General features: G+C 50.2%; 8 protein-coding genes across 10 annotated transcripts; 2 read left to right on the top strand and 6 right to left on the bottom strand.

Moving 5' to 3' along the window:
* Nucleotides 1-994: 994 nt before the first annotated feature.
* On the bottom strand, nt 995-5133 carry LOC108155406 (probable ATP-dependent RNA helicase kurz). The gene is made up of 5 exons (XM_017286206.2): nt 4933-5133; nt 4660-4869; nt 1551-4600; nt 1286-1488; nt 995-1224 (listed from the first exon to the last, which is right to left on the bottom strand). The coding sequence occupies exons 1-5, from the start codon at nt 5005-5007 to the stop codon at nt 1127-1129; spliced, it is 3636 nt and encodes a 1211-aa protein (XP_017141695.1). The 5' UTR covers nt 5008-5133; the 3' UTR covers nt 995-1126.
* Nucleotides 5134-5381: 248 nt separating this feature from the next.
* On the top strand, nt 5382-7357 carry LOC108164642 (DNA-binding protein K10). Its single transcript, XM_017300492.2, has 2 exons — nt 5382-6775; nt 6834-7357. The coding sequence occupies exons 1-2, from the start codon at nt 5564-5566 to the stop codon at nt 6909-6911; spliced, it is 1290 nt and encodes a 429-aa protein (XP_017155981.1). The 5' UTR covers nt 5382-5563; the 3' UTR covers nt 6912-7357.
* Nucleotides 7358-8113: 756 nt separating this feature from the next.
* Nucleotides 8114-10060, top strand: LOC108151546 (odorant receptor 2a). The gene has a single exon (XM_033390916.1). The coding sequence runs from the start codon at nt 8163-8165 to the stop codon at nt 9294-9296; it is 1134 nt and encodes a 377-aa protein (XP_033246807.1). The 5' UTR covers nt 8114-8162; the 3' UTR covers nt 9297-10060.
* Nucleotides 10061-10517: 457 nt separating this feature from the next.
* LOC108164630 (protein crooked neck) lies at nt 10518-12813 on the bottom strand. Its single transcript, XM_017300475.2, has 2 exons — nt 12678-12813; nt 10518-12616 (listed from the first exon to the last, which is right to left on the bottom strand). Exons 1-2 carry the CDS (start codon nt 12711-12713, stop codon nt 10583-10585), a joined length of 2070 nt encoding a protein of 689 aa, XP_017155964.1. The 5' UTR covers nt 12714-12813; the 3' UTR covers nt 10518-10582.
* A 539-nt stretch (nt 12814-13352) lies between these two features.
* Nucleotides 13353-16238, bottom strand: LOC108159290. Its single transcript, XM_033387828.1, has 7 exons — nt 15447-16238; nt 14773-15094; nt 14324-14483; nt 14168-14249; nt 13812-14114; nt 13608-13744; nt 13353-13554 (listed from the first exon to the last, which is right to left on the bottom strand). Exons 1-7 carry the CDS (start codon nt 16215-16217, stop codon nt 13470-13472), a joined length of 1860 nt encoding a protein of 619 aa, XP_033243719.1. The 5' UTR covers nt 16218-16238; the 3' UTR covers nt 13353-13469.
* Nucleotides 16239-16296: 58 nt separating this feature from the next.
* LOC108160210 (alpha-tocopherol transfer protein-like) lies at nt 16297-18138 on the bottom strand. The gene is made up of 6 exons (XM_017294060.2): nt 17983-18138; nt 17520-17679; nt 17306-17387; nt 16866-17192; nt 16658-16794; nt 16297-16584 (listed from the first exon to the last, which is right to left on the bottom strand). Exons 1-6 carry the CDS (start codon nt 18092-18094, stop codon nt 16515-16517), a joined length of 888 nt encoding a protein of 295 aa, XP_017149549.1. The 5' UTR covers nt 18095-18138; the 3' UTR covers nt 16297-16514.
* Nucleotides 18139-18473: 335 nt separating this feature from the next.
* On the bottom strand, nt 18474-24627 carry LOC108160177 (UNC93-like protein). 3 transcript variants are annotated; one of them, XM_017294005.2, is made up of 5 exons: nt 24118-24627; nt 22849-23508; nt 22322-22720; nt 20404-21775; nt 19973-20334 (listed from the first exon to the last, which is right to left on the bottom strand). In XM_017294005.2, the coding sequence occupies exons 2-5, from the start codon at nt 22993-22995 to the stop codon at nt 19973-19975; spliced, it is 2280 nt and encodes a 759-aa protein (XP_017149494.1). In that variant the 5' UTR covers nt 22996-23508; nt 24118-24627. The 3 variants fall into 3 exon arrangements, with proteins under 3 accessions (XP_017149511.1, XP_017149494.1, XP_017149503.1); XM_017294014.2 differs by having other exon boundaries at nt 24312-24627; XM_017294022.1 differs by lacking the exon at nt 24118-24627 and having other exon boundaries at nt 18474-20334; nt 22849-22995.
* Nucleotides 24628-24743: 116 nt separating this feature from the next.
* On the bottom strand, nt 24744-27087 carry LOC108160206 (protein prenyltransferase alpha subunit repeat-containing protein 1). Its single transcript, XM_017294046.2, has 3 exons — nt 26433-27087; nt 25981-26369; nt 24744-25922 (listed from the first exon to the last, which is right to left on the bottom strand). Exons 1-3 carry the CDS (start codon nt 26531-26533, stop codon nt 25177-25179), a joined length of 1236 nt encoding a protein of 411 aa, XP_017149535.1. The 5' UTR covers nt 26534-27087; the 3' UTR covers nt 24744-25176.
* Nucleotides 27088-27128: the final 41 nt, after the last annotated feature.

Genomic DNA, 27128 nt, shown 5'->3' with positions numbered 1-27128 from the left:
CTGATTTTTTCTACACACACATATGTAGATGTATATATAATATAGTATGTATATATCTAAGCAACGTATTACTATATACGCGTATATGTGTGTGTGCTTGTGTGTGCGTGCATACATGTGTGACCAGAACCCTCGAAAGTTTCACTGGGCCCAGATCCCATCCATATCCGCATCACGATCTGGGCTCAACTCATATCAACCCTCATCAAGCCGGAGACTCCTTCTGGAGAATAGAACGGCGGATGGCGGTGTATGCTCATACTAACCATAAATGCAGCATTGTTCAACATCTGTATATAATAATGCAATGCAATGACAAAGTATAAGTACGTTAAATCTATAGCAAACAGAAGCCTATTCGAAGCAAAACTTGAGCATGATACCTACTGATGATTACTGACTGGAGGATGGGTAACGCGATTGATTACAATTACGAATTAAATTATACTAGCAAATGGAAGAATGAGCACTCCTGTGTATATCTACCTATATTATATGTGTACATATGTATCATTAACTAGGGCAGAGCTTTGTGCACAGCAATACCAAGCACCAAGCAAGATCCCAAACAAATCCTAATCCCAATCCCAAATAAAGATATGTGAAGAGACGCCACCTGTAAATAATAGTAAGGACTGTAGCAAAGCGAACAAAGTTAACGTTTGTAAGCCAAATTCTGAATTGATCGATGGATATTCGGTATTCGATATTCGATCCGTATCATATGGATGGATATGAAAGATACATAGATGTGAATAACCAACCATAATCAAATAGCCAAATCTCTCGCGCACACACAACAAAACAAACAGACAGGAATATATATATGTACATACATATACATATATATATATACATATACATATATATAAATGTGTGCGTAAATATGTACGAATTGCATTAAACTTAGTCGCTAACAAAACCTAAACATTTTCCCACAATATTCCAATTCCTACCCCGGCTTTCCCCCTTGTGACCCCAATACAGTTTTTAGTTACATTTAAAACAAATTTCATAATAATGTATAATATACACAAAAGTATATACATACATATACATATATATGGTATATCAATTAAATAAATATAATGAAACTTGTTATACAAAAGTCCCATTTCGTGTGTTTTTAGGACATTGGCAGGGGCTGGAGCAGGGGTGGCCACAGGGATGTCAGCTCGCTCAGGGCCACGTCGTACAGCAAGCCGTGGTACTCCTCCAGCAGGACTACAATATAGAAGGGCATTAGCGAAATGTGTTTTCTGGCAATCTAGCAGATTATACTCACAGTTCGGCTCGCTGGCCCACTGCTCGTGCAGGGCGTGGCGGGTGTGGATCTCCTTGCTGATGAGGGCGCGCTTGAAGCGCAGCACCTTGTCGTTGAGGTTCGACCAGCTCTTGATGAGTGTGGCGGGTGTGACCCTCAGCTTCCGCTTGAACGCCGCCAGCCGGGGACAGATGTCTCCAGCCAGCAGGAACATGCCAAAGTAGCTGTGAAAAAAGGTGTGTAAATAGTTAATATCTATAAGTTCTAAATAGATAGCATCACTTACCAGCAGGCCTTCTCGCTGAGTGGCATTTCTATCTCGCATAGAGGAAGTGGCCAGCCAGCCTTGCCGAACGTGGCTTCCACAAAGCAGAGGAGCTTGCCCGACGAGGCTTCGAAGCGCGGCGGCGGATCGTCGCGCACATCACGCATATTGCACAGAAGAGGGACATAGAGGAGCAGCCACTCCGGCTCAATGGCGGTAATGCCGCGCAAGAACATCTTCTCAGAGTCATCATTCCGCAGCTCGTACGCCTCCTGATAGATGATCCACTCGGGCGTCTTCTGCTTGAGCACCGAGGAGGCGTGCAGGAAGGCGGGATCGACCATGTCGGCGCAGTTATAGGCGTACTTTAGCCGTCGCCGTTCCTCTTTGTCAGCGATCTCAGCCAACGGCACCTTGCGCGCCACTCGATCGCCCATACCAGCCAGCAATATCTGGCGCAGTAATCGGGCCTGTGAATCGCTGGGCGGCTTTAACTGGGGATCCACGCTCAGCTCCACCCCGCTGACGTTCAGATTTATCTCGTTGGTCAGCTGGACGCGTAGCTTGCGCACCTCGCTGATCGCCTTTTGGCGCAGTCCGTTGTTAACACAGAACTCAGGCAGCTGGGCCCTGGAGCCGGCATACTCTGCCGCCCCCACAGCTCGGAGGAGGACCATGGGATCACCAAGCAGCTGGAAGTTGCCGCCCGCCGCCCAACGCAGGCGCTTTTCGTGGAACTTGTTGGCTTTGGGGGCCACGTCCTCGGTCCGCTGCACGCCTGTCTCCTGCAGCAGCTCCTGCACAGAAAGCGCGGCCACCAGGCACACGGTGTAGGGCAGCAGGTCCTGCTGATGAGACAGGGCCAACATCTTGCCGAAGCGAGGTGCCACCGGGAAGCGGGAGATAACCTTCCCCAGCGGAGTCACGGCCGGAGGGAAATCCTTGGCGTCGTTGGGCGTAGCCTGCAGGGCGCCCAGGACCGTGAGACGCTGCTCGGCGGCTTGCAGCTGGATTTGCTCCGGCGGCGTGGGGAAGGGGAAGTGGACGACGCGGTCGATGCCCATGGTGCGCATCTGCAGCATCAGGTCATCGACGGGCTTCTGCTGGATATCCGGCATGCCGAACTCCATGAACTGGTGCTCGTACACGGAGCTGGAGTACAGGCGGTAGCAGTGGCCAGCGCTGATGCGGCCCGCCCTACCAGCCCGCTGTTCCGCCGAGGCCTTGGACGTGTAGGTGACCACGAAGGCGCTGACGCCGGTGAGCTTGTCGTAGAGTCGCGTCTTTTGGCGGCCGCAGTCTACGACGTATTTGATGTGGGGAATGGTCAAAGAGGTCTCAGCCACATTGGTGCTGACCACGCACAGGCGACAGCCCTCGGGGACGGGCTGGAAGATTCGGTTTTGCTTCTCGGAGGAGAGCAGCGAGTAAAGGGGCAGCACCCAGAGTGGCTGCTTCGGGCCAGAGGGCATGCTGGACACCTCTGCGCCTCCCAGTCCGTCATCATCATTCTGGTCATCTGCGGAAAATGCACCCTCTTCGTCATCCCAATTGGGATCCGAGTCCCCCTGATCGTGCATGTCCGCTTCGGTGTCGTCGCCGGGCAGCTTGTAGTCGTCCAGGTTGATCTTTGGTAGGGACATCTGAGCGAGGAACTTCTTCTTGGACTTGCGGATATTGCGAATCACACGCTTCATATCAAATTCAAGTTCCAGCTCCTTAAGGTCCTCCGCAGATTCATTTTGCATATTCTCCTTTGCTTCTTTCTGCTTCACGGGATCAGAGTCGTGATCCAGATCGCCGTTTTTGTCTGTGGGACGACAGGGAAAAGTTCGACGTAGCTTGCGCACGAGCTGATTGACCTCTTGCTGGCCAGTCACGAAGATGAGAATCCCGCCCTCAGGCAGCTGGTTGTGTATCTTCAGTGCCTTGCGGTATGCCTCGGCCACGTAGTCGTCGGGGGTGCGCTTCTGGAAGTGGATGGTGACGGGAAACTGGCGGCACTCTACATTGATCAGCGGCGGGGGCTGCTTGAACAGCCGCGTATTCTCTGTGAAGTCGGTGACGCGGAGCGTGGCAGACATGATTATGAGCTTGAGGGGACTTCCGCGCTTGTGTCGCAGGGGAACTATGCGGGACAGCAGTCCCACGAGGATATCCGTGTAGATACTGCGCTCGTGCGCCTCGTCCAGAATAATCACAGAATATTTGTTTAGCAGAAAGTCGCTCTCGATCTCCTTCATCAGGACGCCGTCCGTCATGAACTTTATGCGAGTGGCCGGACTCACGTTGCCCTCGAAACGTATGAGGTAGGATACCTCGCGCTCCGAGAGATTCATCTCGTGAGCCACACGCTTTGACATGGCTATGGCAGCCACTCGCCGCGGCTCGGTTACCCCGATAATCTTGTGCTGGGCGTATCCTGCCTCGTAAAGGAACTGCGGCAGCTGGGTCGTTTTTCCCGAGCCCGTCGCACCGGCTATAATCACAATGGGATTCTCGTTGATCGTCTCCATCACCTGCTGCTCCTCTGCGAGGATAGGCAAGCGCAAACGTGCCTCCTGCACCTTATCCATGCGATTCACGGGGACGTAAACTGTTTGATGGCTGCATTTGGGTGTGGCAGCAACAGGTTTCGGGTCTTCGTTCTTGGGTATGCGGTCTTCTTTCACTGGTACGGTCGTGGGCTCTATTTCTGATAGAGTGAGACCATCCGCAGGTTCTGGTGAATGTTCTGCTGCAGATTCATCATCGTCACTCGAAGAGGCACTCTCCTCTTCGTCGTCTTCTTTTAAGCTAATTATATTAGGATTCTTTCGCTTGGCATCCAGCTCCTCCTGCTCCTCGGTAAGCAGTTTACGCTTGGCTGCCCCCTTGATGGCGTTCACACGACTCCTGGGTGTTTTCTCGGCCTGCGCTTGAGCCTGCCGTTCCTTCTTCTTGGCCAAGTAGTCGTCCAGAGTTTGCAGGCGCTTCAGACCCACCGTTTGCACCTGGGTGATGGATGTATACTGCTGGAGCTCAGCGTCAGGTATTTGTACAGATGCCAAGTCTTCTAGCAGCTGGGCTCGCTGTAATTGCATGAGAGGATATGTGATGGGGTATATTTTGGGACTTGTACGTTACTCACGCCTTCCTTTTTCTTCTTCTTGTCTACAATCGCCTGCAGGTGCTTGCGCTGCTTCTTAGTCAGGATCTTCACATTCTGCGTCTTCCCAACTACAGTCTTGGTTGCGCGCTTCTGTGAGGGCAGCACCAAGGCATTAGCCTCATCGTAGCCAGCGCCGATTCCGCTACCCCTGCCCGCGCCCCCGGCCACAGAGTCTACATCTATTTGAATCTGGAAATGTTGGGTTGGTCAGTCAGTAATACGAGTGACGTGATTTTGATGGGAGTATTTGACCTTTTTAACTCCGGAATTGTCTACAATCGTTTGTGGATTTTTTCGCGCTTTGGCATTGTGAACTTTTTTGCCCATTTTTATGATGCAGTAAACATTTACATATATTTGTTGAATAGAATAGATTTAATGGACGGCAATGTTTTTAAAACATTGAAGCGAAATCTGTTGCACGTGTAGGGTAATAGTTATGACACTTAATGATCCGATGTATCAATACAAATTTCTGGCGATACCAACATTTACTATCGATACAAAACTCAAATATCAAATCGAAGTCCATGTACATTAAAGCATTTTTTTTCCACAGCAAGTCTAACCTGTAAGTCAGCACAGAGTTGAAAATGTTAGATCGCTGCTGCAAAAGCTTAATTGGCAAAAGTCTGATGTCATGTCCACGCTCGATGTATCGATCTTACATCGATACACATCGCAGCTGCTAGTGGAACCTATCAGTTCCGGAAAAGTTTTGTCATCACTAAATTGTTCTTAAATTCGTAACCCGTCAAAATAGAACTGAATGAATGTTTTATTTAATCGTTAGCAGTACGTATAGTAACAAATATTTAGTGTGATCCTTACTGCGGATCGTCTCTGTGTGGCCCAGCCGCGTCAAATTCGTTTTGCTCGTTAAATGGTATTCAAATATAACAATCAGCAGAACCGGGCAATGCAGCAAAATCAGAGCCAGCAGCACTCTCACAATGCTCGTGCCGCAGCTGCTCCGTACAGAAAACCTTTTCGTGGGGCACCAGTGGCCGGGAGCAAAGCCAATCAAATGATGTACTCATCGTGCCAGATGCCCAGCGACCCACTATACATAGACTTCAACAGACCCACGACCGTACCACCGACCAAGTCTGCAGCCGGGTCGGCAACCCAGAGCCAGGCCCACGTCCTTACCGTTCCGGCTGCCAGGCACCAGGGTACTGCCAGTCCGGCGGCCAAGCCCCAAGTCACTGCCTGTTCGACAGGCCCGCTCAAGACCAATGCCAATCCTGCCCAGTCTACCGCCTGGGAGATGGCCAGGAAGAAGCCGCTCAAGAGTAAACAGCAGCCCAAGGGCAAGCACCAGCTGCCGCTGCAGCAAGCGTTCTCAGGACATTTGAGCGGGAATGTACACGCAAATGGAAATAGCGAGGGCGTCCACAAGTGGCCTCCTAAGCAGCGCTTTCATCCCCAAAATCGCTTTAACGGTGGTGGCTTTAACAGGCCTCCACCGAGCCATGCTTGTCCACATCACATGATGCCCGTCATGGGACCAATGGGACCGGGCCCACGACCACGCTGCGGAAGGCCAATGCCAATGGCGCCCTTTCCACCGATGCCTTATCCACCACAGATGGTGCCGCCCATGGCCATGCGTTGCCCCATGCCACCGATGGGTGGTCCACCGCCACCGCCTCACTTCATGCGCCACAACGGTCGCGGCGCTCCAATGCACATGATGGGCGGTCCACCCATGCACTTGATGGGTCCTCGCATGCCGCCGCGTGGAATGCCGCCCGGGGGACCCTTTGGCGTTGGAATGAACATGAATGGCGGCCCAAACGGGGGCAGGATCAAGAAACCGAATCCGGTGCTGATCAAGCAGGTGGTCAAGGGAAAGAGCACCATCAAAACGCTTAAGAATATGGTGAATCAGTACCCGCTGGACAAGCCTTGGGTGACGGAGCAGATTCGCGGGGAGCACGACAAGAAGGTGGACATCGAAAACCGTCTGAAGGGCAACAAGGACGATGAGCTATTTGCCCAGTTTAAGGTGCAGCGCGATAAGTTCGTGGAACTGTACGAGGGGGCGCGCGAAAACTATCTGAAGCAGGAGGCAGCCTCTGTTATGGCCAAGGTAAGCTTGATTACCTCACATTCCGACTAAATTTAGGATTTAATTACTTATCTTGCAGGATGCTAAACCAGACAAAGACAAAGAAAAAAACACAACTCAGAATGCCGCCCAAGATGCAGCGACTCCAAGTCCGTAGGCAGACCAATTAATGCGCAACGAAACGACCGAAGATCCAATCAAACATACAGCAACAGCGACAACAATGAGAAGTACAAGAAGTCTGAAAAATGAATTAAAAACTAGCCCGAAAATAAACACGAAAACAGTGATCATGTGCCAGAGCTGCACCAGAGAACAGAGAAACAAAAACTGATCTTACGAAAGCTGCATGCACCGAAATGATGATACCCTACCCTGCCCTGGCCTGTCCAATGCTGTTGACTGTCGGGTCTCGTCACAATAAGTTTTTGATTGCGTCAATGTAGTCGCACTATACACAAACAGATATATACATACATACATTAAAGCATACATGTATGGCATCTACGAGTATAGCCAGCCATATTTATGATTCTTATTCCCCTCCCGAGAGCTTGCTGCTGATCGCGTGGAGCGAAAGAAATGAAATAGCGATAGAAGACCCGTACGCGAAGGAATGGAGTCCCTACTGCATGTACCCCAGCAACTGAACTGAAATCCTTGATTGTATTTTTAGGTTCACTCTTAGAAATCACAAATTAAGAACACTATGTAAATATGCTTTCCGGCTGATTGCATTCACGGATTGGTATTTTTTTTTTTTTGCTTTGTCTCTCTCTGTCCCCGTCTAGCCTAGCCTAGCCCGCCCTCATATCTTCCAATACCTACTACCTGCCTACCTAGCGATATTAGACGTAAATGCAACCTCTTGTAAATAGACAGACACAAGCCAACGCATATATGTAGAACCTAAATGTTGGTTAATAATTCCACATTGAGAGAACATTGAGTATTCATACACCCGTCCATGCACCTGAGCACTCAAACACTCATCGCCCATCCATCCCCTCTACACGCACTGGCGTGGGCGGAAGCCATAAGAAACAGTCGACACTGTAATTGTCCCCCGCCTGTCCCCGTACCCATACCCGTTCCCGTCCCCACGAGAAGGAAAGGAATTTCAAGAAATAGAGATTTCAAATGAAACTGAAAACTAAAAAAAAATACCATTGAAGGCTTTTTATTGGGAGGGTGAAGTGGTGACGGTGGCTTCCTTTTGTCCATTTTCCCAGCCACTTAGCGAACAGAACTTTTGGCCAATATTCGTAACCGTAACCGGCAATTGCGTAAACAGCCATAATGACATGTACATTTAACCAAATTGCCTACATCTACGGCGAATATAGGCCCCGGCCTTACATCCAGTTGACCAGACCAAAAGTCGACCAGAACCAGGAGCAGGACAACGATGCAGCCCGGAAGTGAAAACCAGCCCGAACTGAACACCCACTCCGCCGTGGACTATCACTGGCGGGTCTGGCAGCTGACCGGCCTGATTCGTCCGGCAGGCATCTCGAAAAGCCTCTACCGGACATACGCGATCGGCCTAAATCTGATGGTCACTCTGCTCTTTCCGCTGAGCCTGCTGGCCCGGCTCATCCTGACGCGCAGCATGAAGGAGCTGTGCGAGAACCTAACCATCACCATCACAGACATAACGGCCAACTTGAAGTTCGGAAACGTGTACCTAGTGCGGCGCCACCTCGGCGAGATCCGCTCGCTAATCCAGCAACTGGACTGCCGGGCCCTGGCGATTTGCGATCGCGATGAGCTGTGCGCTCTCGTCCAGGCTGTGACGACGGCCCGGAACACATTCCGCACCTTTGCATGGATCTTCGTGTGCGGAACCTCGCTAAGCTGCGTCCGTGTGGCCCTTGCCAGGAGCCGCCAGTTGCTCTACCCGGCCTGGTTCGGGGTAGACTGGAAGAACTCGAACGAGGCATTTCTAGGAATTTACGTGTACCAGCTGTTCGGCCTGATCGTTCAGGCGGTGCAGAACTGCGCCAGCGACTCGTATCCGCCGGCCTACCTCTGCCTGCTGACGGGCCACATGAGGGCCCTGGAGGTACGGGTGGCCCGGATCGGCTGCGAATGCGGCAGTGGTCGGCAGAGCTACGATCAGCTGCTGGCATGCATCCAAGACCTGACGCTCATCCACCGGATGCACACCATCATCCAGCAAATCCTGTCCGTGCCTTGCATGGCCCAGTTCGCGTGCTCCGTCGCCGTCCAGTGCACGGTCGCCATGCACTTTCTGTACGTTGCCGACGCCGACGACCGGCTGGCTATGATCCTCTCGGTCATTTTCTTTGTGGCCGTCACCCTGGAGGTGTTCGTCATCTGCTACTTCGGCGAAAAGATGCGCACGCAGAGCGAGGCCCTTTGCAACGCCTTCTACGCGTGCAACTGGGTCGAGCAGCTGCCCCGCTTTAGGCGCGATCTTCTCTTTACCCTAGCGCGGGCCCAGCGACCATCGCTTATACTCGCCGGCAGCTATATTCCCCTCACTCTGGAGACCTTTAAGGAGGTACGTGCCCCTTAGTGACCCCTAATGCTGTCCGTGGCACATTCTTGACTTTACATTACTTCAAGGTTATGCATTTCGCCTACTCTGCTTTCACACTCCTGCTGAGGGCCAAGTGAGGATGTTCCAGCCAATGCCTTGCCAACAAGTAAAAGAGTTGAGAGCGCACAACCTGGGCAGTTCTTGACCACATTACACGCAGCCACTCCTATCCTCACCATTCTTATCTCCAATGATCAATATAAACAAAGGTTTCCAATCGTTTTTCCGGCAAGTGAAAGAGCTTAGAGGAACAAATTTGGGCAGATCCCGATTGAAAAATACAGATTGTAGTTGCTTGCGCTATTCCTTATTGCACTTCGACCATGTGGGCAATTCGACAATGTCGCACGGGACATGCGTGCACATTTGGAGTGAAAAAATCGTTCAAAATGGAACGGATTTTTATGTTGACATTAGGTTTAATTAATTAATTTTAACTGTTAATTAGACCTACAAATCTGGCAAAGGCAGAGGTTCATGTTGGGCAATTTTTCGTTTTAAAGATAAATAATTGCAAAACACCACAGAATTCAAACGGCCCAGCACCAAAAGGGAAGAGAGTGGTTTTTGCGGTCAACGATTCAAATCCCGATTTGAACGAAACCTGACGCAATATTCAATCTGACCTGGAAAGCTGTGCGCATTAATGTCTCTTAATATTTGGTTTGGAATTACATACATAATACCAAAAATGATTTACGTTGTTTTAATTTATTTTTAATTTTATGATAAGCACATTCGCCAAGGACAAACATTTTTTGAAGCAATAAAAGATCAAATCTATAGCGTTGGTCAATATTGGCTCAAAATCTGGAGTTTTGTTCAGGTATTTTGTTCCAATACGTACATGTATGTAATAAAGAAGAACTTTTATCATGAATCATCCTTCTTCAAGGATAAAGTGAAATCTGATATTAACAACAGAAGATTTCAACCCATATCTGCCAAAGCACACGCTATGTAGGCGGTTTTCGCTTTCTCGGAGAGCGAATACGTGCCCACAGCTGTTTTAAGGCCAACAAATGTTGCAGTTCCCTTGACAGAATTACGCTGGTTGAACTAAAGTTTTATGAACACCAAGGCATCTACCAAGGAAAAGGTCCAGCTCCATGCGGCTTTCAAAGTAATTTATGGACTCCTATATAAGAAAGAATTTATATCCTTCAATCCACCAACGCAAAATTAGAAAGAATCAGCTGCCATATTGGGTTATGGTGGAAGTTTAATGCAAAGTGGAATTAAGGAAAGGAAAAAAACAAATATCAGCCATCCTCCTGCTGCACCTCGGCAGGGGCAGGTACTGGATCTTCGTCGGGTACGTCCTTTTGTTTTTTCCACATCTTGGCAGCGGCGAGGAGCTTGAGGTTGGGTCGCGCCATCTCATCTTCGGGGAAGATGTAGTCAAATACTTCCTCCCATCCCTCCTCTACGCCATCGTCGGAGACGATCTTCTGTCGTTTCTTGATGCGACGCGGCATCTTTTCGAGCACCTTTTGCAGGCACTGGCCATCATTGGCATCCCGCTCGAAGTCACGCCAGGCCTCCAGCAGAAGGACGCGCGACTCCTTGTCGCCCAGCTGGCGGAGCATATCGTTGGCCCGCTCATAGACGCGACGGGCCAGGCGGACATTGAGTCCGGCATCGAGCCCGCTGTCGCCGTGATTGAGGCCCATCTCGAATTTGGCAAATGACATCCAAACTTTGACGTGCTGAGTGCGCTCCAGGAGACGCTCGTACAGCTGGCGAGCTAACTCCGTTTCGCCAAGGGCCACCTCGAAGTCGATGAAAGCCTTCCAAAGCAGCTCCGGCATGTCGAGACGAGGCTGATGAACGGCCAGCTCGAATATGGCCCTTGCCCGCTCCGTGTCGCCCAAGAGGTTCTCCAGCTCGGCGAATTTCATCCAGGTTACGCAGTTTTCGGGTCCGAATTCGAGGAACTTCTCGTAGAGCAGACGACAGCGCTCGAATTCTCGCAGCTGGATCTCTAGATCGATGTAACCCCGGAAAAGCTTGTCCCGGGGGCACATACCGATGGCGAAACCGAGCGTCTTGCGGGCCCTTTGCAGCTCCTTGCATCGGATCTCAAATTGGGCGTAGAGCAGCCAGACCTTGCTGAAGGTGAACTGCTTGTGTGGCATCAAGTCGAGACAGGTCTTGTAGATTTGGCGCGTCCGCTCAGTGTCCTCCGTTTCCAGCTCCTCGTAGAGGGCGTAGTTTATCCAAAGGTAGATATAGCGACGCCAATAGTTCTTTTCATTGGCTGGCGGAACGTTGGCGATGGCCCGCTCGTAGGTGTCCCTAATGAGGTCTTTCTCGCCATCGGCCTCGATCAAACGTAGATAATCGAACCAGGCATCGTAATTGGTGGGATTGGCGGCCACCTCCTGCTCGTACTGGTACTTCCGCTTGGAGACGATGACGTCCTCGATACCGTCGCGGTCACCGTACTTCTTCTCGTGTATCGTGTAGGCCTTGAACAGTTCCTTGGTACGTTCCTTGGGCAGATGGTCAAGAGCGTACTTGTAGATGATGCGGGCGCGGTCGTGCTCCTTCTGGCCTTCCTCGAAGCGCGCGAAGCCGATGAAGAGGCGCTCCTCGATGTACTCGTCGCCAAAGAACTCTACGGCCCTTTCGAACACGCGCCGCGACCCATGGATGAAGCCATGCGCCTCCTCGAACCGGGCAAACTTGATCCAGTTCTTGACGTCCGGATGAACATAGACGAACCGTTCGTAAACCTCGCGCGCCCGGTCAATCTCCTTATAGCGCAGCTCGAAGTTCACGTATGTCTGCCAGGCCTGCTCCTCTGGTTGCCACTCCATCCAGCGTTCAAAGACTTGCCGGGCTCCGGCCACATTCTCCAGCATCTCCTCCATGTAGGTATACTTATACCAGAACTGATTCACCCTCGGCATGATAGTCACGGCCCGGTCCCACAGGTTGCGGGCATGGTTCACCTGTTTGTTTTTCATTTCCATCTCAGCGTACTTAAGCCAGATGGTGACGTTGCGGTGCTCATTGTCCAGAGCGCGCTCCCAGATGGAACGGGCCCGCTGGATCTCCTGCTGCTGCTCCTCCCATTGGGCGTACTTGATCCAGTGGCTGACTACCATGCGGTTCTTGCGCAGATTGTCCTCGAAAGTCTTCCGCTTTCTCTGCTGGTAGTCGGCCAATTCGGCTGGATCAGAGATCTTCTGTTTTGGCGGTGGCGGCAGAATCTCTAGGTCACGCTCCTTGGCTTCGCGCAACAGCTGCTCCGCCGTGATCTGCACCTCGGCCGGCGCCTTGTTCTTCACCTACAAACAACAACAAATTGGTCAAATCCACTGCACATGTGGGCGTACCGTTGATACTAACCTTGGCCACCTTGGGCATCTTCTGTGGCCGGTCCATTTCCGCCTTTTAATATTTGTTTTTAACTTAATTTAACAATAAAAATTATGTGCCAAATAAATGCAAAGACAACGTAGAGATGTGATCGTGAATGTATATTGCTTAATCGATACATCGATATACGTACTTTTTACGATACATATTTTAGGCAGAAAATATCAGTATCGATGTTCTTGTTCGAAATTTAATATTGCCAAATGAAGAGTTTTGTGATTTATTTAATTAATGGTCGTATTAAACCGGACTTCAGTTCAACTAAATATCAGATCAGATATTAAAACATTCAGTGAGTGCGAGAAATATATGAGAGCATATACCCTCCCCGAACACCCCGGACACACTAAAAATGTACACTTCAGGCACTAATATTTCTGACACAAGACAAAAAAAACGGTGAATTTGAATTATCATCAAATCTCTTTTCAATTTGGCATAAATTAAAAAAAAATTGCATTATTCATTAAAGTAGATTAAGGAAAACAATTTAATTAAAAGAACTCAAATTTCCGTTCTTAAAAAATGCGACACATTGAACAATTATTTATTTTGCATGTGGTCGCGACCGGACATAGATTTCACTGGTTCCCCTAAACTGGTGGCTGAGCTCAAGCCGTTTGGAGGAAACAAAATACGCAAATAAACGTTGATATTGTTTAATGATGACATTATTTAATATACCGTTTATACAATTTCTAGGCTAGACACTGACAAAAATGTTTGAAAGAGAAAAAAAAAATTGAGACTCAAATTTTGAACTCATCTAAAAATTCTCCATGAATGACTGCCGTTACGCTTCTCAGACTTCTCCACCAGCCAGTGGTTAGGGTTCATTAGATAATCGCTGAAATAAGAAGAAATTAGTGCCCGGTTTCTATGGCTGATCACAAAACCCACCGATGCTCGACCAAGGTCTTCTTTGTGTGCGCTCGCAGCGTGTCCAGCGATCCGGCCGAGCCACCGTACTCCTCCGGAAGCATTTCGCGTGGCACAAAGGCGTAGAGCGATTCCATGCTGACTGTATGAAAACGTATCTGGAACGGTATTTGAAGGGACTTCTTATATTTTGCCAGACCAATGAGAATCCTTTGAGAAACGCACCAGCTTGAAAACCTCGTCGCTGATGAAAGGCTTCACTACGCTCACGATTCTGTCGAGATACGATGGACAGTTGACCATGTGAATAGCCCGGAGACGCACGGGAAATGCCAGCTGAAGGAACTTGATGTATGCACGTAGCGTGCTGATGGTTAGGCGCGATATGTGGCGCATGGTGGTCCCCTTCATGTCAAAGATCTGTACCTCGCCTTCGGATAGGGTGCCCGGTCGGGCTGGATCGTCCGGAGTGATGAAGCGACAGTCGGCAACCATGAAGAAGGCGCGCGTGTCTTCCGTGTGATGCATCTGTGGAGCAGAATCTCTCAGTTGGTTCCATGATAGCGCAGATGATTACTCACCTTTGTGGCCTCAAACTCCCGAAAGCAGTACAGCGACACCTTGTAGTTATCCGGCGTGAGGCCTGGGAGCGGCAGTATGTCTCTGAAATATTTATGTATACATCTAGCAATCACCAGCCACTCTCGGTCTTCCGTCTCAGCCTCAGCAATGCTTACGCATAATCGAAGGTTCGCTGGCTGTCATCGTCCAGTGGATCCCGCTTGATGAACAGATGGGGATGACGGTTGCGCAGGGAGTAATTCACCTCGATGAGCTTCTTGGTCTCCTCAAGGTCTCCGTACATGCACTGGTAGAAGCGCCGCAGCAGCAGGGGCTCTGTAAACAGTATTCCAGCATTAGTAGGTTTATCCGTCAATGACGTAACTCGGGATGGGCATCGCAATGTTGATGGTCTGTTCAGTTGCTGCTCTGCCTACTAACAACCTCATTAAGACTTATGGACGTGCTGGGTCTACTAGGTAACGTGTATGTTGTGTTTGGTAGAAGGAGGGATGGTCCCATAACGCCGTGCGGCCTGTCGCGTGGAGCACCTGTCCCATATTGATGTATTGTCGGCTCTGCCTTTTTTACACCTTACCGCGACTTTCCCTGCAGGTTTTCTTACCAATCTCTTGCGGTAGCTTATCATTTCCTTGGAACCACTCAAACAGTTCGTTCAGATCGCGTCTCAGCTGTGTTCCATTCTCGCTTTCGCCACTCATTGCCTCGGCCAAATCGATTCGCCTTGCTATCGATTGGGGTATCGGTTCTTGTATCGATGGCTGTCCTGTCCTATCGCTGCTCAGGGCGGGCTCCTCTTCCGATGACAGACCGTAGTGCTTGGAGCCTGTCGGGCAACTGGCGATGTCTAGGGTTTGATTTCCTTTACATATCATAATATATATTGGAACGGAAATATTGATTTCTGCTGCGTGGGTGATTAAACACGTAATTTTTTAATTGCTTTTCGCCGGCATTTGGCTATGGCTGCCGCTTAATAGTGCCTAAATATGACTTGCGTCGTTTCTCCAGCCAAGCCCTGCCCAGGCTGGGCCAAGTACAGCTTCTATTGGAACTCAATCTGTGCCGAAATCTACCTAATCGCCTGGTCGTGTTCTGAATCTAAATGTTAAACCGAAACCAAATGGAACGTCTTCATATCGATTTTTGGAATAATGCGGCTTCGTCATTATAGTTACCTGATCTGTATGGTCATCATTGGGCCCGATCTTACACTAAATGAAGGCCATTAAGCCCAAACTGATGTAGCAATTTGACGGCTCATTTAGTGAGTTAATCATTGTAGGATTGGTTACGAGAGCTAGAGGATCGGCGGAGGGAATGGGCTGTACCAGAGCCACTGGGAGAAAGATATACTCGAGAAACATGAGCAGCCCGCCAATCGCCAAAGGTTAAGGCGTATCGCAATGACAAGTGGGGACGATACCGGTATCGATCCATCAGTTTAATGGCGAGGATCAGTGCATTTTGGCTTACAATAAGTATGTTGGTTTCTGCTATACCATAGGCTATCCAGGTAATAGGCATCAGCAGCGAGAGCGTCCAGATGGAGGTAGCCTGTGGCAGTGTGTTCCACTTTTGAAGAGTCCGCATCGCATGGTTTATAATGATGGTTGCCAGCAGAATGTAGCCCATATGAGCTTCAAGCATCCTCGAATCCTCCTGAAACGAGTACCACATAAGCCCCCCGATTGCTGCTCCAGTAACAAAGCACTTTCCTCTAAGAGCGTTTTTCAGTCTTAAGGGCACAAATTTGAAGACAAAAGCAATATGAGCCATGTGGAAGATGGTGTTACCGAGGTAGACTCCCAACATCACATTGTCCCCGCTGAGGATTGCTAGCCGCAGCTTCAACATTGTAAGTATGAGCGATCCGAGCAGTATCTCCGGATTACACACCACCGACGAGTGCACACCGTCCAGCACGAAATCCTTCATGCGGAGGAACAAGTCCACGATGTTCATAAATACGACCGTGTTTCTTAGACTGTCCTTAAAGGGCGATAATGTGGCGGAGTAGAGCGAAATATGGGCTCTGAAGAAGTCCATGTTATGGGTAACAGAAATAATTTTTTCCGAAAAATTTTATGATTAATGATTAATAATTCGCGAGATTAAAAATATTCCATTGAAACATTAAATATGAAACTGATTCAATTTTATAAAAAAAAAATAAAGAATACGGCATTTTCAGCGCTCACTTGGACACAAAACAAAGGATTATTTGTACGAATATGATATAAACTAATCATAGCTCCGAGTGGGGTCTGCTCATTGATCACATTTGAATATCACGACATCGGCCGCAACCATCTGCTGAGAGTTGGGTCCTCCTCGGCTTCTTGCTCAAAACCAAGACCAGCGACTTTTGCTCAACCCCGTTACCTTCCAATACCGCTCATCACACAGGTAGCCGCTGACAGAGAGGGAATGAGGAGAAGTTGAGGCCTCTTTAGCTTCGAGGGGCTTAGAGGAGCTGTTCGCCTTACCTCTTCTCCTTGATGGACTGTATCCCCCTGGCTTTGAGCTCGGCAATGGTGCCGGCCTTCCCACCGTACTCCTCGGGCAACATATCCTTAGGTACTTGCTTGTACAGGCTATCCATGCCCTCGGTGTGGTATTGGACCTGCAGCAATCAGAGAATCACAGTTAATAGCTAAAAATGAGTTGATAGACGGGGGAAACCATCGATCGTACCAGATTCCGCACTTCCTCCCTCAAGAAGGGGGCCATCATAGAGATGAGCCGATCGAGATACGAGGGGCAGTTGATGACGTGCATGGCCCGCAGGCGCGAGGGATATGCCTCCTGCAGGAACTTCATGTAGATACGCAGAACGAAGATTGATATGTAGGCCAGATGCCTGAGCGTGTATCCCCCGATGTCGATGATCTGCACGTCTCCGTCCGCAATGTCCGAGTCGTCTAAGTCGCGCCACTCCCCCACCTTTAGCTCCACGTCCGGCATCGTGAAGCGAGCATCGCTCATCATGAAGAAGATTTTGGTTTCTTCCACCGAATTGCGCTGCCAATAGATACCAAAACCAAGGGAAGTGTCATCAACAGTTTTCAAATATTTGCCCCATTGCTAATAAATCTTATACGAGTATAAGACAGGAGGTAGAGTATTCGCCGTACCGTATGTGGATCCAAGTCAGCCATGCGGAAGAAGAGGAGCTTGTTCCCCTCTGGCGTCAACCCCGGGAGTATCAGCAAGTCACTACGAAGAAATCAAATAAGATTGGTTAAACTCGTGTCTCTCATTGGCTACCGTCCCCTTCCCTCCATCACTCTGACACTCTGACAGACACACACAGGGGGTCAATGGTTTCCTTTCCGCTTCGGCACTTACGAAACTCGTAAACCCTTGGCCGTCATATCGTCCTCCATGTTGCGGTCGATGAACAGGTGCGCATGCTTGTTTCGCATGCTGTAGTTGAGCTCCACCAGAGGCTTGGTCTTCTCCACGTCGTACTGCACGCATTTGAGGAATCGCAGCATCACAATCGGCTCTGGACCAAATTAAAATGGAATGGGATACCTATTAGCAAACATCATCTGAGGGGATCAAGAGTGTGCAGGAGTATGTATGAGCTTTGGCACGAGCATTAACTTCCCTCTAGTGTGTAATGGCGTTACAAGGTTAAAGGTCTGAGGGTGGGGCGTATCGGGCGTAATGCCATTAATACGCCATTAATTTCTGTGCTTGCACCGTCTAGACACTCGACTGGTTATCAGTCGGAGCCGCACAGTCTCTATCGCTTTTGGTCACTATTCGAAGTGGCTAATCGAACCTACTGCTTGGGGAAGCTTACCAATCTTTTCGGGAAGATTCGGATTGCTCTCGAACCAGGCGAGCAGCTCCTGCAGCTTGTCGCTCCAGGCGGAATCGGTGGGAATCGGGCGGGAACTTCTTGCCGTGGCCATGTCGAATACGTCTTGCTCCGGCGGCAACAACCGCAAACTAAGTACCGTACCCCATTTTCATTCTCGTTCCCACTCAATTGATAAAGCTAACGAGCCCACACACAAGCAACACACACACACTATTACTCCATCCACTAACAGCGCTCATTGCAAGCGATCTCCACTGGCTTTTCACGCTACGATCGGCGATCGGCAAGAGAGCTTTTGCACGAAAGCCCTCAGATATGACCCTCCGTATCGCGTCTACTTACTTACTCTCAGGCTAATGTAATCGAGTAAAGCTGCCGAGCGAGTTTTCATTTCTTTTTTTTGGATCTGAATCCGACGGAATGGTGTGTGGTATTGGGATTGGGCGAAGTCGGAATACATTTATCCCTAATAACATTTATAGATTCTTTATTGAATACTGGATCAGACATCTATATGCATAGTATAATATAATACACATACAAACATATACATATACATACATACATACATATGTATGTATGCATATTGTAGAGCGCGGCTACAGTGTCGGCTGTGTCTTCTTCTGGTTCTCATCGGGATCGGGCTATCACTGCCGTTTCTAGTTTAACTTGTTTAAGACTTGTGTTAGTTTTTCACAATATTCAATATTCAATATGCATCCAGCAGATGACACCTCTGCTAAGAAAAAAAAAGTATTATTTATATTTATACCTTTACACGTTTGTGTGTGTGTGTGTGTGTGTGGGTGTGTGTACAATATGGTATATAGTATTTAGTGTAGTATGTATATAATATATAGTATACGGCAAACAGCACATGACTGTATGCATGCATGTATTGTACATATGTATGTACACATATACCCTTGCCGAAGTATGAAATCGCATTCCAATCTATCAACGGTCGCAAAATGGTTACAAATTTTAAAATGTTAACATTGTTCTTAGACCTTAGGATTTCACCTTGTTATCAATAACAGCTGTTGCTACACCTATCTAGATCTGGAAATGGATATGGATATGGTGAGGATAGTAGGGCCAAAAGATGACAACTGTTCCTCCATAACGCACATATGTAGGTACATCCATATGCACATATGTATATATGTATGTACAAATGGAACGATAGATCGATATATGTATGTATGTACGTACGGTACGGTACGGTATTGGGATACCACATGAAGAACATCAGGTCAGCGGCTCGGTAAACCTAATCGTAAACTTAGAAACTACGTCAGAGGAATACACTGTTTGTAGCACAAAAGTATATAGCTGCCATAGTTAACCAAAGCACTGTGGCAGATTACATAGACATAACATATTATATCATATCGTATCAGATCGTATTATCTCTTAAACTATTGACTATAGACTTATTGCAGCTTGAGTTGACACCACGGAAGAGACCACAAAAAGCTCTCTATTTGATAGAGAAATTTTCGGACATGGAACATGGAACAACATTTTTGGCACTGGCAAATGCTAGAGTTAAGAATGCACACATCGACAGAATGGGGCGGGCTCACGGATTCCCCCCATTCCAACATTTATACATGCAATGTATATACATACATACATAGATCAATCTTAGTGTCTAGTCATACGAACTCTTAACTGAATGACTCAGGACTCGATGGCCGAAAGTCCTGGATGTAGGGGAAAGAGTGCCCCTAGTCGTCCTGCCTGTGTGGATCTAGGGCCCATCTCTGGGGCTGCATCTCAGAGCGCCAAGGAAATACTGAATTGTACCCTGACTCTAGTCTCTCTATCAATACTGAAACTCGATCAGGTCGGGGGTGGTCCGGTCGGCGGCAATCCTTTGGACCAGGTTAAGCCGCCCTCACATGGTTTGGGTGCGGGCCACGGTGCCCCGCCGCTGGCGTCGGGACTAGCTGAAGATGCTCCGTCATAAACTGATGAGCGTGGCCTTGCGCTGGGTCTCCAGGCGGATCTCGAGCGTGGCGTAGGGAGGCACGCTGATGACCAACAGCACCACCAGAGCGATGATCTTTAGCGACTCGCAGAGGAAGCCGTGCCCCGCAAAGGTGATACCCAAGCCCAGGAAGCGGAGGGCCTGTAGAGGCGCCGATACCTCGGTCACATGGTTGGCATGATTGAGGGTGACCAGCGAGAGGAGCAGAGTCTCCCACATGCCGTTGCAGGCGCCCCATGAAGCGGCTATTACGTAGAACAGTGCACTGTCGTCGTTCGACGGCTTCCAGCTGGAGAGCGCGAGCAGCAGGCAGGAGTGGAAGAAGAATCCGGCCACTGAAATGTTAAATGAATGGAGAAGCAGGCATGAGCGGGGTAGCACATAGATCTTGGATGGATACCTACAGATCACCACGATGCGCTTGACGTGCCGTAGCAGCATGCTCAGCGTGCAGGAGACGATCAGCTGCATCAGTCCCATGCCAACCATGGCTCCAGCTATCATGCCGATGCCCAGCGAGCAGGAGACGAAGGCCCGCAGGAAGTCGCCAAGCATGTATGCCTGCTCCGTACCCACGAAATAGGCCAGCGGTCCGGCAAAGAGCAGCGTATCCGTGATGCTGACTTCCCTCAAGCCCAAGCTCCTCTCCTGTCGCGAGGAGCCCGTGAAGGCGGCCCCGTGCGCCCTGCCGCCAACTACCGCGACCAGGGAAAGGATCAGCGATACCAAGGAGAACAGCACGTACAGCCATAGCAGCGACTGGCCACCAGCCCGGGCGCCGCTCTCGATGAACCCGACGTAGATAGAGCGCTGCGTGAAGCTGGATCCGGTTCCGTTGGCCCAATCGGCCACCAGCGGTGTCTGCACCCTGAGCGGGCACATGTCTGCCCCGCAAATACGCTCGCCGTGCTCGTTCCGGTTAAAGAAGTCCCGCAGCTGGGGCGCAGTCGCAGACCCATTGCGAGTGTCCCCCGCTCCGGAGCAACTCCAGTCGCTGCCGTTGCATACGAGCAACACCGAGGCCAACAAGGCACCCACGATGAGACCTAGGTCCTGGGAGGCGCGGAACCAACGGGCCAAGCGTCGCACCTTTTGCTCCCGGTTACAGAACATCTTGTGCTCCTCGTTCAGCACGTCCACGGCGGCCTGCGCTTGCTGCTCGCAGGCGGCCTGGGAGCAACTCAGCCTCCCACCGAAATGGACAATGAGCGCCGCCTTGCAGCCATTGGCGCCGCTGATGGTAAGGCCCAGCAGTAGGTAGGCCGGCAGCAGCGTGTATATGGAGGCGTATATGTGCGACAGTACGAAGAGCATCACCGCTAGGTAGTTGGCCGCCAGAAGCGGCGTGTATCCGTAGCGGCGCATCAGCCATGCGCTGGGCAGGCACATGCCGGCAGCCAGCAAGAACAAGGTGCTGAGCAGCAGCGACCCGATATCCGGGCCGATGAGCAGCCACTGCTCCCGGTGGTGCCACACCGCATTGGAGCCCTGCAGGGCCATCATTGGCAGCAGCACGGCGTTCATCAGGCCGTGGGCGATGGCCAGGTAGCTGAACTGGCGCCACACCTTCTGGCGCACATGGGCCGGCACTCGGTGTCGGCAGTTCCGGTTGTTCAACGTGATCAACCGGCGTATGGAGGTGGCCCCGATCGAGCTATTGATCGACTCACGGCGCCGTGACGCCGCGAGGGCCGCCTGAACCTGGTACGAGGACACCGGATTGATGCGGTGCGAGCGCGTGGATACCGGCGATGGCGAGTACGCAGCAAAGTGCGCCTGAAAAATAAATAAATCAAACGTTAAACAAGAGCAATACGGAGTGCGAAGAATTACGCGGCTCAGCGGAGCTTTGCGATTCACAAGCTGCTTCCGGAACCCAGTGCAGCACACACAGCCCTGGGCTAGGGATTTCCACCCATCCACAATCCCTGCGTCGATGTGACTGTATGTCCACCCACGCACCCCGGCACTTTAATTAAAGTTGAGAGAAGTCAACATGGGGGACTGGACGACTTAATTATTTGTTGTGCAACTGGGGAAAATAATCCGTTTTCATCTTCTGACATTTGCGGGATATCCCTGTCCACCCTCCGCCTCTGCATATTCCTCCTCCGGCTGTGATTCCGAGTCTCAGTCCGTCTTTTTTGTTGACATTGAAGACAATTGAAGCAGAAGCTCAATCTGATTCCGTCTCTGACTGTGACGCGTCCGATGCGGGGGCTCACTCAATTCCCATTATCCGATTTGCACTGATTCTATTAATAAATGAAGAGTGCCACCAGGCAAGCGGACACACCACACCACACGACACCACCCACTCACCTCCATCATCTGGTCATCCCAAACGTTGTGGGCTCCACCCGAGCTGCGGGTACGCAACACGCGATGCCTAGTGGTTAACGAATGGCGATGCTGGTGATGATGATGCTGGTGCTGATGCAGATACTGGTGTTGATTCTGCTGCGGAGGGACGTTCTGGTGGTGGGAGTGCGATGTAATTCTCTTCGTTGTCCGCCCCAGCATGGTAAAACCGCTGAACGTGCTGGTCGTTGTGGTTGCCATCGTTGTTTTCGTCGTAGTGCAGGCCATGGCCTCTGATTGCGCGGGACCACCTCCATTGGCGATGGGGAGATCTGCGTTTCCAGCTCCGGCAGTCGAAAGGCTCAGCGAGCCGCCGCCAACTCCCAGGCCGGCCATGACGTAGGCATTGTACGAAGATTGCTGCAAGAAACCGGAAATAGTTAGGTAATGATTCCAAAAATGAGTAAGGATCGATAAGGAGTGACTGGAGGAGGAGTTTCTGCATCGAGTCATCTATCGAGTGTCAGAGTTTAACGATCTGGACTCACCTTGCGCTGCTGGGCAAATGCGGAGAGCCGCTCGCGCTCCCTACTAGTGTCTCTGGCCCGCTGCTCCAGCAGCAGCTCGTACTCCCTACGCTTCTCACGCTTACGCTCGGCCGCCTCCAGCTCGTGCAGATTCGGCAGACTGCCCATCGCGGCCGATCGCTGTGATTTCAACGCCTTCCGTTAATGTTATCGGTCTGTGGCTTCGCTTCAATGGTTTCCAAATCAGAATCAGAGAAAACGAGACCGAGAGCGGGAGCGGGAGCGACTGTAAATTCCGATGCTGCTCAGAACGAATCACTGGCGTCCGAAGGTGCCGGAAACGGCTCTTGAGGCGCTGGCATGTCCCCATGCAATGCGAAACTGTCTCGCTGGCTGTAGGCTCCTCCCTATCGGTGTCGTTTTATTCGGTTTCGTCCCCGTAGTAGTATGCGTGGTCATGGCTGCCGCTGCCACTGCCACTGCCCCCACAGCACAAGCATCCTAATCTTCTGCGTTTGCGTATGCGTTTGCGTCTGTGTACGATGCGCTGATTTAATTACTTTTTGCGCTGTATTGGCGCGGGTTCATTGCCCACCGTTGTGGGGCCGCCAGAAGATTTCTCTTGACTATATCTGGTGACGCTCGATCTCAAAATGCAGTCCAATCATACGATATTTGTCCCTGGGGATGATATATTAAAGTCATGTACACATATGACCCCACTTCCCACTTATCTGCATGTATGTATCTGTGGACATATAGTTACAAACACACATCATATCATCAGGTGTGTCCATTTTGAGTTATCTACACATGTGCACACCGCCCACACACATGCATGCATAAATGTACATACACACACACACATCATTCATGCATGCACATGTAGTTATTCTTGACCTCAAAGATTGGACCACCTGGGCCAGACCCACTTTTGGCGTCCATTGCGACCACATTTTGAGGTCATAATCATCTCATAAACAGTCTTACTTCGTTTTTATCATCCTGAGTTAGCACCCGTTATCCACGCCCCTTCCCCAGGCCCTCGGCCCATGGCCCACCCAGTGCCCTCAATTGTGGCGCAGTTGCGATTCTGTGCCACACGCCCTTTGGGGGCGGCCTAGGGGACTCGCCCCAGAGACAGGAGAGAAGAAGGCCATAAAAGGAAACACAAATGTAAAGCGTAAAATGAGAAATGAATAAAGAATATGAATATTGGAAAGACCTTCCTCCGAGCAGATGAAATGCATGCTAATCTAGGGAAAATATAGGGTATATACATATAGAGACCTTCTCGATATTGGTTGCAGTTCACTTCTCAGGGCCTCTCTGGCACATCTCTACTTGAGTTATATTTCCTGGATTCGGGTTCGGGTTCTGGCTGGGCCCTGTTGCCGCACTTCACTGGGGTCTGGTCTCACTTTATGTGTCAGCAAATTGTTTATAAGCCCCCCACTGCACCGCACAAGCAACAAAAAAAGAACCTCAATAGCCAAAAAACCGAGGGTCATTCCACTCAGATTCAATGTCAGTTTCAGTTCCGTTCAACACAGACACAAGCATAAACAGAACCGAACATCACAGCACAGCACAGCATAGAAGAGGGCAGGACAGGACAGGACAGAACTCCTTGGTCTCCTTGGTGCTGCCGCGCTCTCAGCCTCACGCAAACTACTCGCAGAATACACTGAGCACAGGAGATTACTGCTGCCGCTTCTGCTCCTGTTAACGGCTGTCATCTCGTGCCTTCGATGGCATCGCCTTCCTTCGCGCTGACATGCGCACAACTGATTGATGCTGTACACCACCCTCACCCTTACATGTACGAAGCCCCAGCCCATGTGTCAAAACCACCCACTGCATACAGGTGGAGGGTGGGGGGAGCGGGGAATGGGAAGCACCCTTAGCGCTTGTGTGTCTGTTGATTTAATTTTATTTAAAACTATCTGCAAATTGGCTAACAAAAACGTGCTTAATGTGATAATTTGAACATTAGATAGATCGAGTGTGGTGGCATTGCCAGCACAGATTATAATATGTTTGTATGCATATGTAACGGGGGGGAGCCGGGAACACGAGATGCGGTATAACAGTTATCGAAATGCAGTTGTCATGATGTCTGATGTCTGTTGTCTGTTGTCGGGACTATAGTCAGACTTTTGTCATTGGGATACACAGTCGATCGTAGTAATATGCACGTATGTATGTATATCTGGGTGCAGTCAAAAAATTGCAATATCTCTCTGTCAGACACGTTCACACACACACACACGAGATAGATTCACGTATTGCCATCGATGATCCCAAATTTTGAGCTTAAAAACGGCGATTTGCGGCAGGGAGGGGTTTCTAGTTTCGCTGGGGAGCCTCGGGAACCGGGTAGGCAAAGTGGAGGTGCAGGTTGCACCAGCGCTGATGCTTGCAGCCCAGCGCCGACTCGGCCTGTCGCACCGCCTCGAGGAAGGGATGCGTTCCGTAGTCAAACTTGTTCAGCTGTGACTGCAACTCGTTGGCCGCCGCCGCCGTATGCGCCGGGAGTTGGAAATGTTCGTCAGCCAGCCCCGTTTGTAGACGAACGCACTGGTCCACGATGAACTTAAGCGCTGCACGGCGGTGCAGCTCAAAACAGTCGCGCGGTCCGTACAGAGCCCGCTGCTCCAAGCACAGGCGCATGTCGTAGGCAGCCACGTTGCAGCAGTATAGGAAGGAGCGCAACCGCTGGCAGCTGACAGCGCTGCGGTTCATGTTGGGCAGCAGCAGTTGGATCAGGGCCTCGGTATTCGGCTCGCAGGAAAGCCCGTACTCTGCTAGAAGATCAAGGAGACTGGCCAGCTGCGGCTGTGACTCTCCGTTGGGCATAAAGAAGCAGAGCTCGTAGGCCCGCGCGAGCAGCACCTGGCGATAGTGATAGCAGCTGTAGTCGCTGATATGCTTGCGCAGGAATTTTTCCGTTCGCAACAACTCCGACTGGAGCAGGCAGGGGCCGCTTCGCAGCACCCACTGGCGATGTGACCAGGCATGATAGTTGCTGGCACAGCGATCGGCGGACCGCTCGCAGATGCTGATTTCATTGGGCCAGTCAATGGCATCGGCGCCTGCAAAACGATTAAGAAAAAGTTTAAGCAGACACTCTGAAAGATGCACTGGACTTACTTTGAAACGAGTACAGCCAGCGGCGGTAGGCGAACGCCTCGTTCGACTTTGGTTTGATGGAAAGGACGAGGGCCGAGAACTGCAACTCCTTGTTTATGCTGAGCCGGTTCTTCTGCACCAGCTGGCGGCGGATATGCCAGAATGTGGTCACGTCCGGATTAATGAGCAATGCAACATTCAGATACTTAGCCAGGGCATCGCTCTGCTGCTGTTGCTGGAGCGTGCGCAGCTGCTGCTGTAAGGTCTGTCGACGATGCAGGATGAGGGTACGGTGGGCGTGGTCGTAGACATGCTGGGCGCACCACGACTCCAGGCCTAGATTGTGCTCCACGTGCACTACCGGCGACTTGTTGCAGTTCGTCTCCTTCGGTATTATCTCGAACGACGCACTAAGCAAATTAAACGTGATAAGGGGCCTCTCTGATGCAGCGAAGTGTACTTTTTGAACTTACAGATCAGCGTCCTTGACGAAGACTGCGTTAATATCGCGTATGATTTTCTCGCAGAGCACTCTCTTCTCATTGTTAAGGTCGACTTCCATGTCTTCCTCCATTGCACTATCTCTGTGTGGGCGATTTTCCTGACTTTGGCTGGTCCAGCTTCCTGGCTGCTTCCGTTTGGTCTTGTTGATAGCTTTCGTTTGATTCGAATGTATAGGCACATTGATTGCTTTCAATTAACATTCGGCTGCTCAATTCCCTGAGGCCTGGTCTAGAGGGGCTCCAGTTAATTAAAGAATCCAGCCTTGGATGAGAGGTTGTTACGGAGGCCCCAGTAGCAGAGCCATCACAACAAATAAATTTCAATTAAAAACGAATTTATTATTCCTATTCTAATAGGCAGACGGTTGCGGAATGAAAACGAGGTCGGGCATAGGACCGGGACCGGGAAGAATTTGCGATCTCGCAAAGATCAGTCCAAACTTTAGTTCGTGCAGCTCTCGTCTGTATTACTTGCATCACACATGGCGGACAATTGCTCCCTGACCAGTCACAAATTTAAGCAGATCCAAATGCCAATTAGGAATGTTTAGGGGAGCGACCATATGTGGATACCGACCACTGTCCACTGTTGTTGTCGTCGCAGTGGGTGTGAGAGTGTCTAACATATGTTTGGCCAGCTATCGATGTACCGCCTATCGGTAGGCT

This window comes from Drosophila miranda, chromosome XL (assembly GCF_003369915.1).
Source record: "Drosophila miranda strain MSH22 chromosome XL, D.miranda_PacBio2.1, whole genome shotgun sequence".
NCBI lineage: Eukaryota > Metazoa > Arthropoda > Insecta > Diptera > Drosophilidae > Drosophila > Drosophila miranda.
Note: the sequence above shows the minus strand (reverse complement) of the source record. Positions and strands in the feature narration are given on the sequence as shown.

Coding starts and splice junctions, on each gene's coding strand:
- LOC108151546 (XM_033390916.1), top strand. CDS start 8,163: ATGCAGCCCGGAAGTGAAAACCAGCCCGAACTGAACACCCACTCCGCC.
- LOC108159290 (XM_033387828.1), bottom strand. CDS start 16,217: ATGGACTTCTTCAGAGCCCATATTTCGCTCTACTCCGCCACATTATCG. Junction 14,484..14,772: donor TAAGCTACCGCAAGAGATTG/GTAAGAAAACCT, acceptor TACTGTTTACAG/AGCCCCTGCTGCTGCGGCGC. Junction 13,745..13,811: donor GCGACGAGGTTTTCAAGCTG/GTGCGTTTCTCA, acceptor ATACCGTTCCAG/ATACGTTTTCATACAGTCAG.
- LOC108160177 (XM_017294005.2), bottom strand. CDS start 22,995: ATGGGCAGTCTGCCGAATCTGCACGAGCTGGAGGCGGCCGAGCGTAAG. Junction 22,721..22,848: donor CATTTGCCCAGCAGCGCAAG/GTGAGTCCAGAT, acceptor GGTTTCTTGCAG/CAATCTTCGTACAATGCCTA. Junction 21,776..22,321: donor GGGATGACCAGATGATGGAG/GTGAGTGGGTGG, acceptor TTTATTTTTCAG/GCGCACTTTGCTGCGTACTC.
- LOC108164630 (XM_017300475.2), bottom strand. CDS start 12,713: ATGGACCGGCCACAGAAGATGCCCAAGGTGGCCAAG. Junction 12,617..12,677: donor AGATGCCCAAGGTGGCCAAG/GTTAGTATCAAC, acceptor TGTTGTTTGTAG/GTGAAGAACAAGGCGCCGGC.
- LOC108160210 (XM_017294060.2), bottom strand. CDS start 18,094: ATGGCCACGGCAAGAAGTTCCCGCCCGATTCCCACCGATTCCGCCTGG. Junction 17,193..17,305: donor CTGACTTGGATCCACATACG/GTACGGCGAATA, acceptor ATCTATTGGCAG/CGCAATTCGGTGGAAGAAAC. Junction 16,795..16,865: donor GGGAGGAAGTGCGGAATCTG/GTACGATCGATG, acceptor TGATTGCTGCAG/GTCCAATACCACACCGAGGG.
- LOC108160206 (XM_017294046.2), bottom strand. CDS start 26,533: ATGGAGGAAGACATGGAAGTCGACCTTAACAATGAGAAGAGAGTGCTC. Junction 26,370..26,432: donor TTCGTCAAGGACGCTGATCT/GTAAGTTCAAAA, acceptor TAATTTGCTTAG/TGCGTCGTTCGAGATAATAC. Junction 25,923..25,980: donor CTGGCTGTACTCGTTTCAAA/GTAAGTCCAGTG, acceptor ATCGTTTTGCAG/GCGCCGATGCCATTGACTGG.
- LOC108164642 (XM_017300492.2), top strand. CDS start 5,564: ATGGTATTCAAATATAACAATCAGCAGAACCGGGCAATGCAGCAAAAT. Junction 6,776..6,833: donor CAGCCTCTGTTATGGCCAAG/GTAAGCTTGATT, acceptor CTTATCTTGCAG/GATGCTAAACCAGACAAAGA.
- LOC108155406 (XM_017286206.2), bottom strand. CDS start 5,007: ATGGGCAAAAAAGTTCACAATGCCAAAGCGCGAAAAAATCCACAAACG. Junction 1,489..1,550: donor CTCAGCGAGAAGGCCTGCTG/GTAAGTGATGCT, acceptor CTTTTTTCACAG/CTACTTTGGCATGTTCCTGC. Junction 1,225..1,285: donor GTGGGCCAGCGAGCCGAACT/GTGAGTATAATC, acceptor TCTATATTGTAG/TCCTGCTGGAGGAGTACCAC.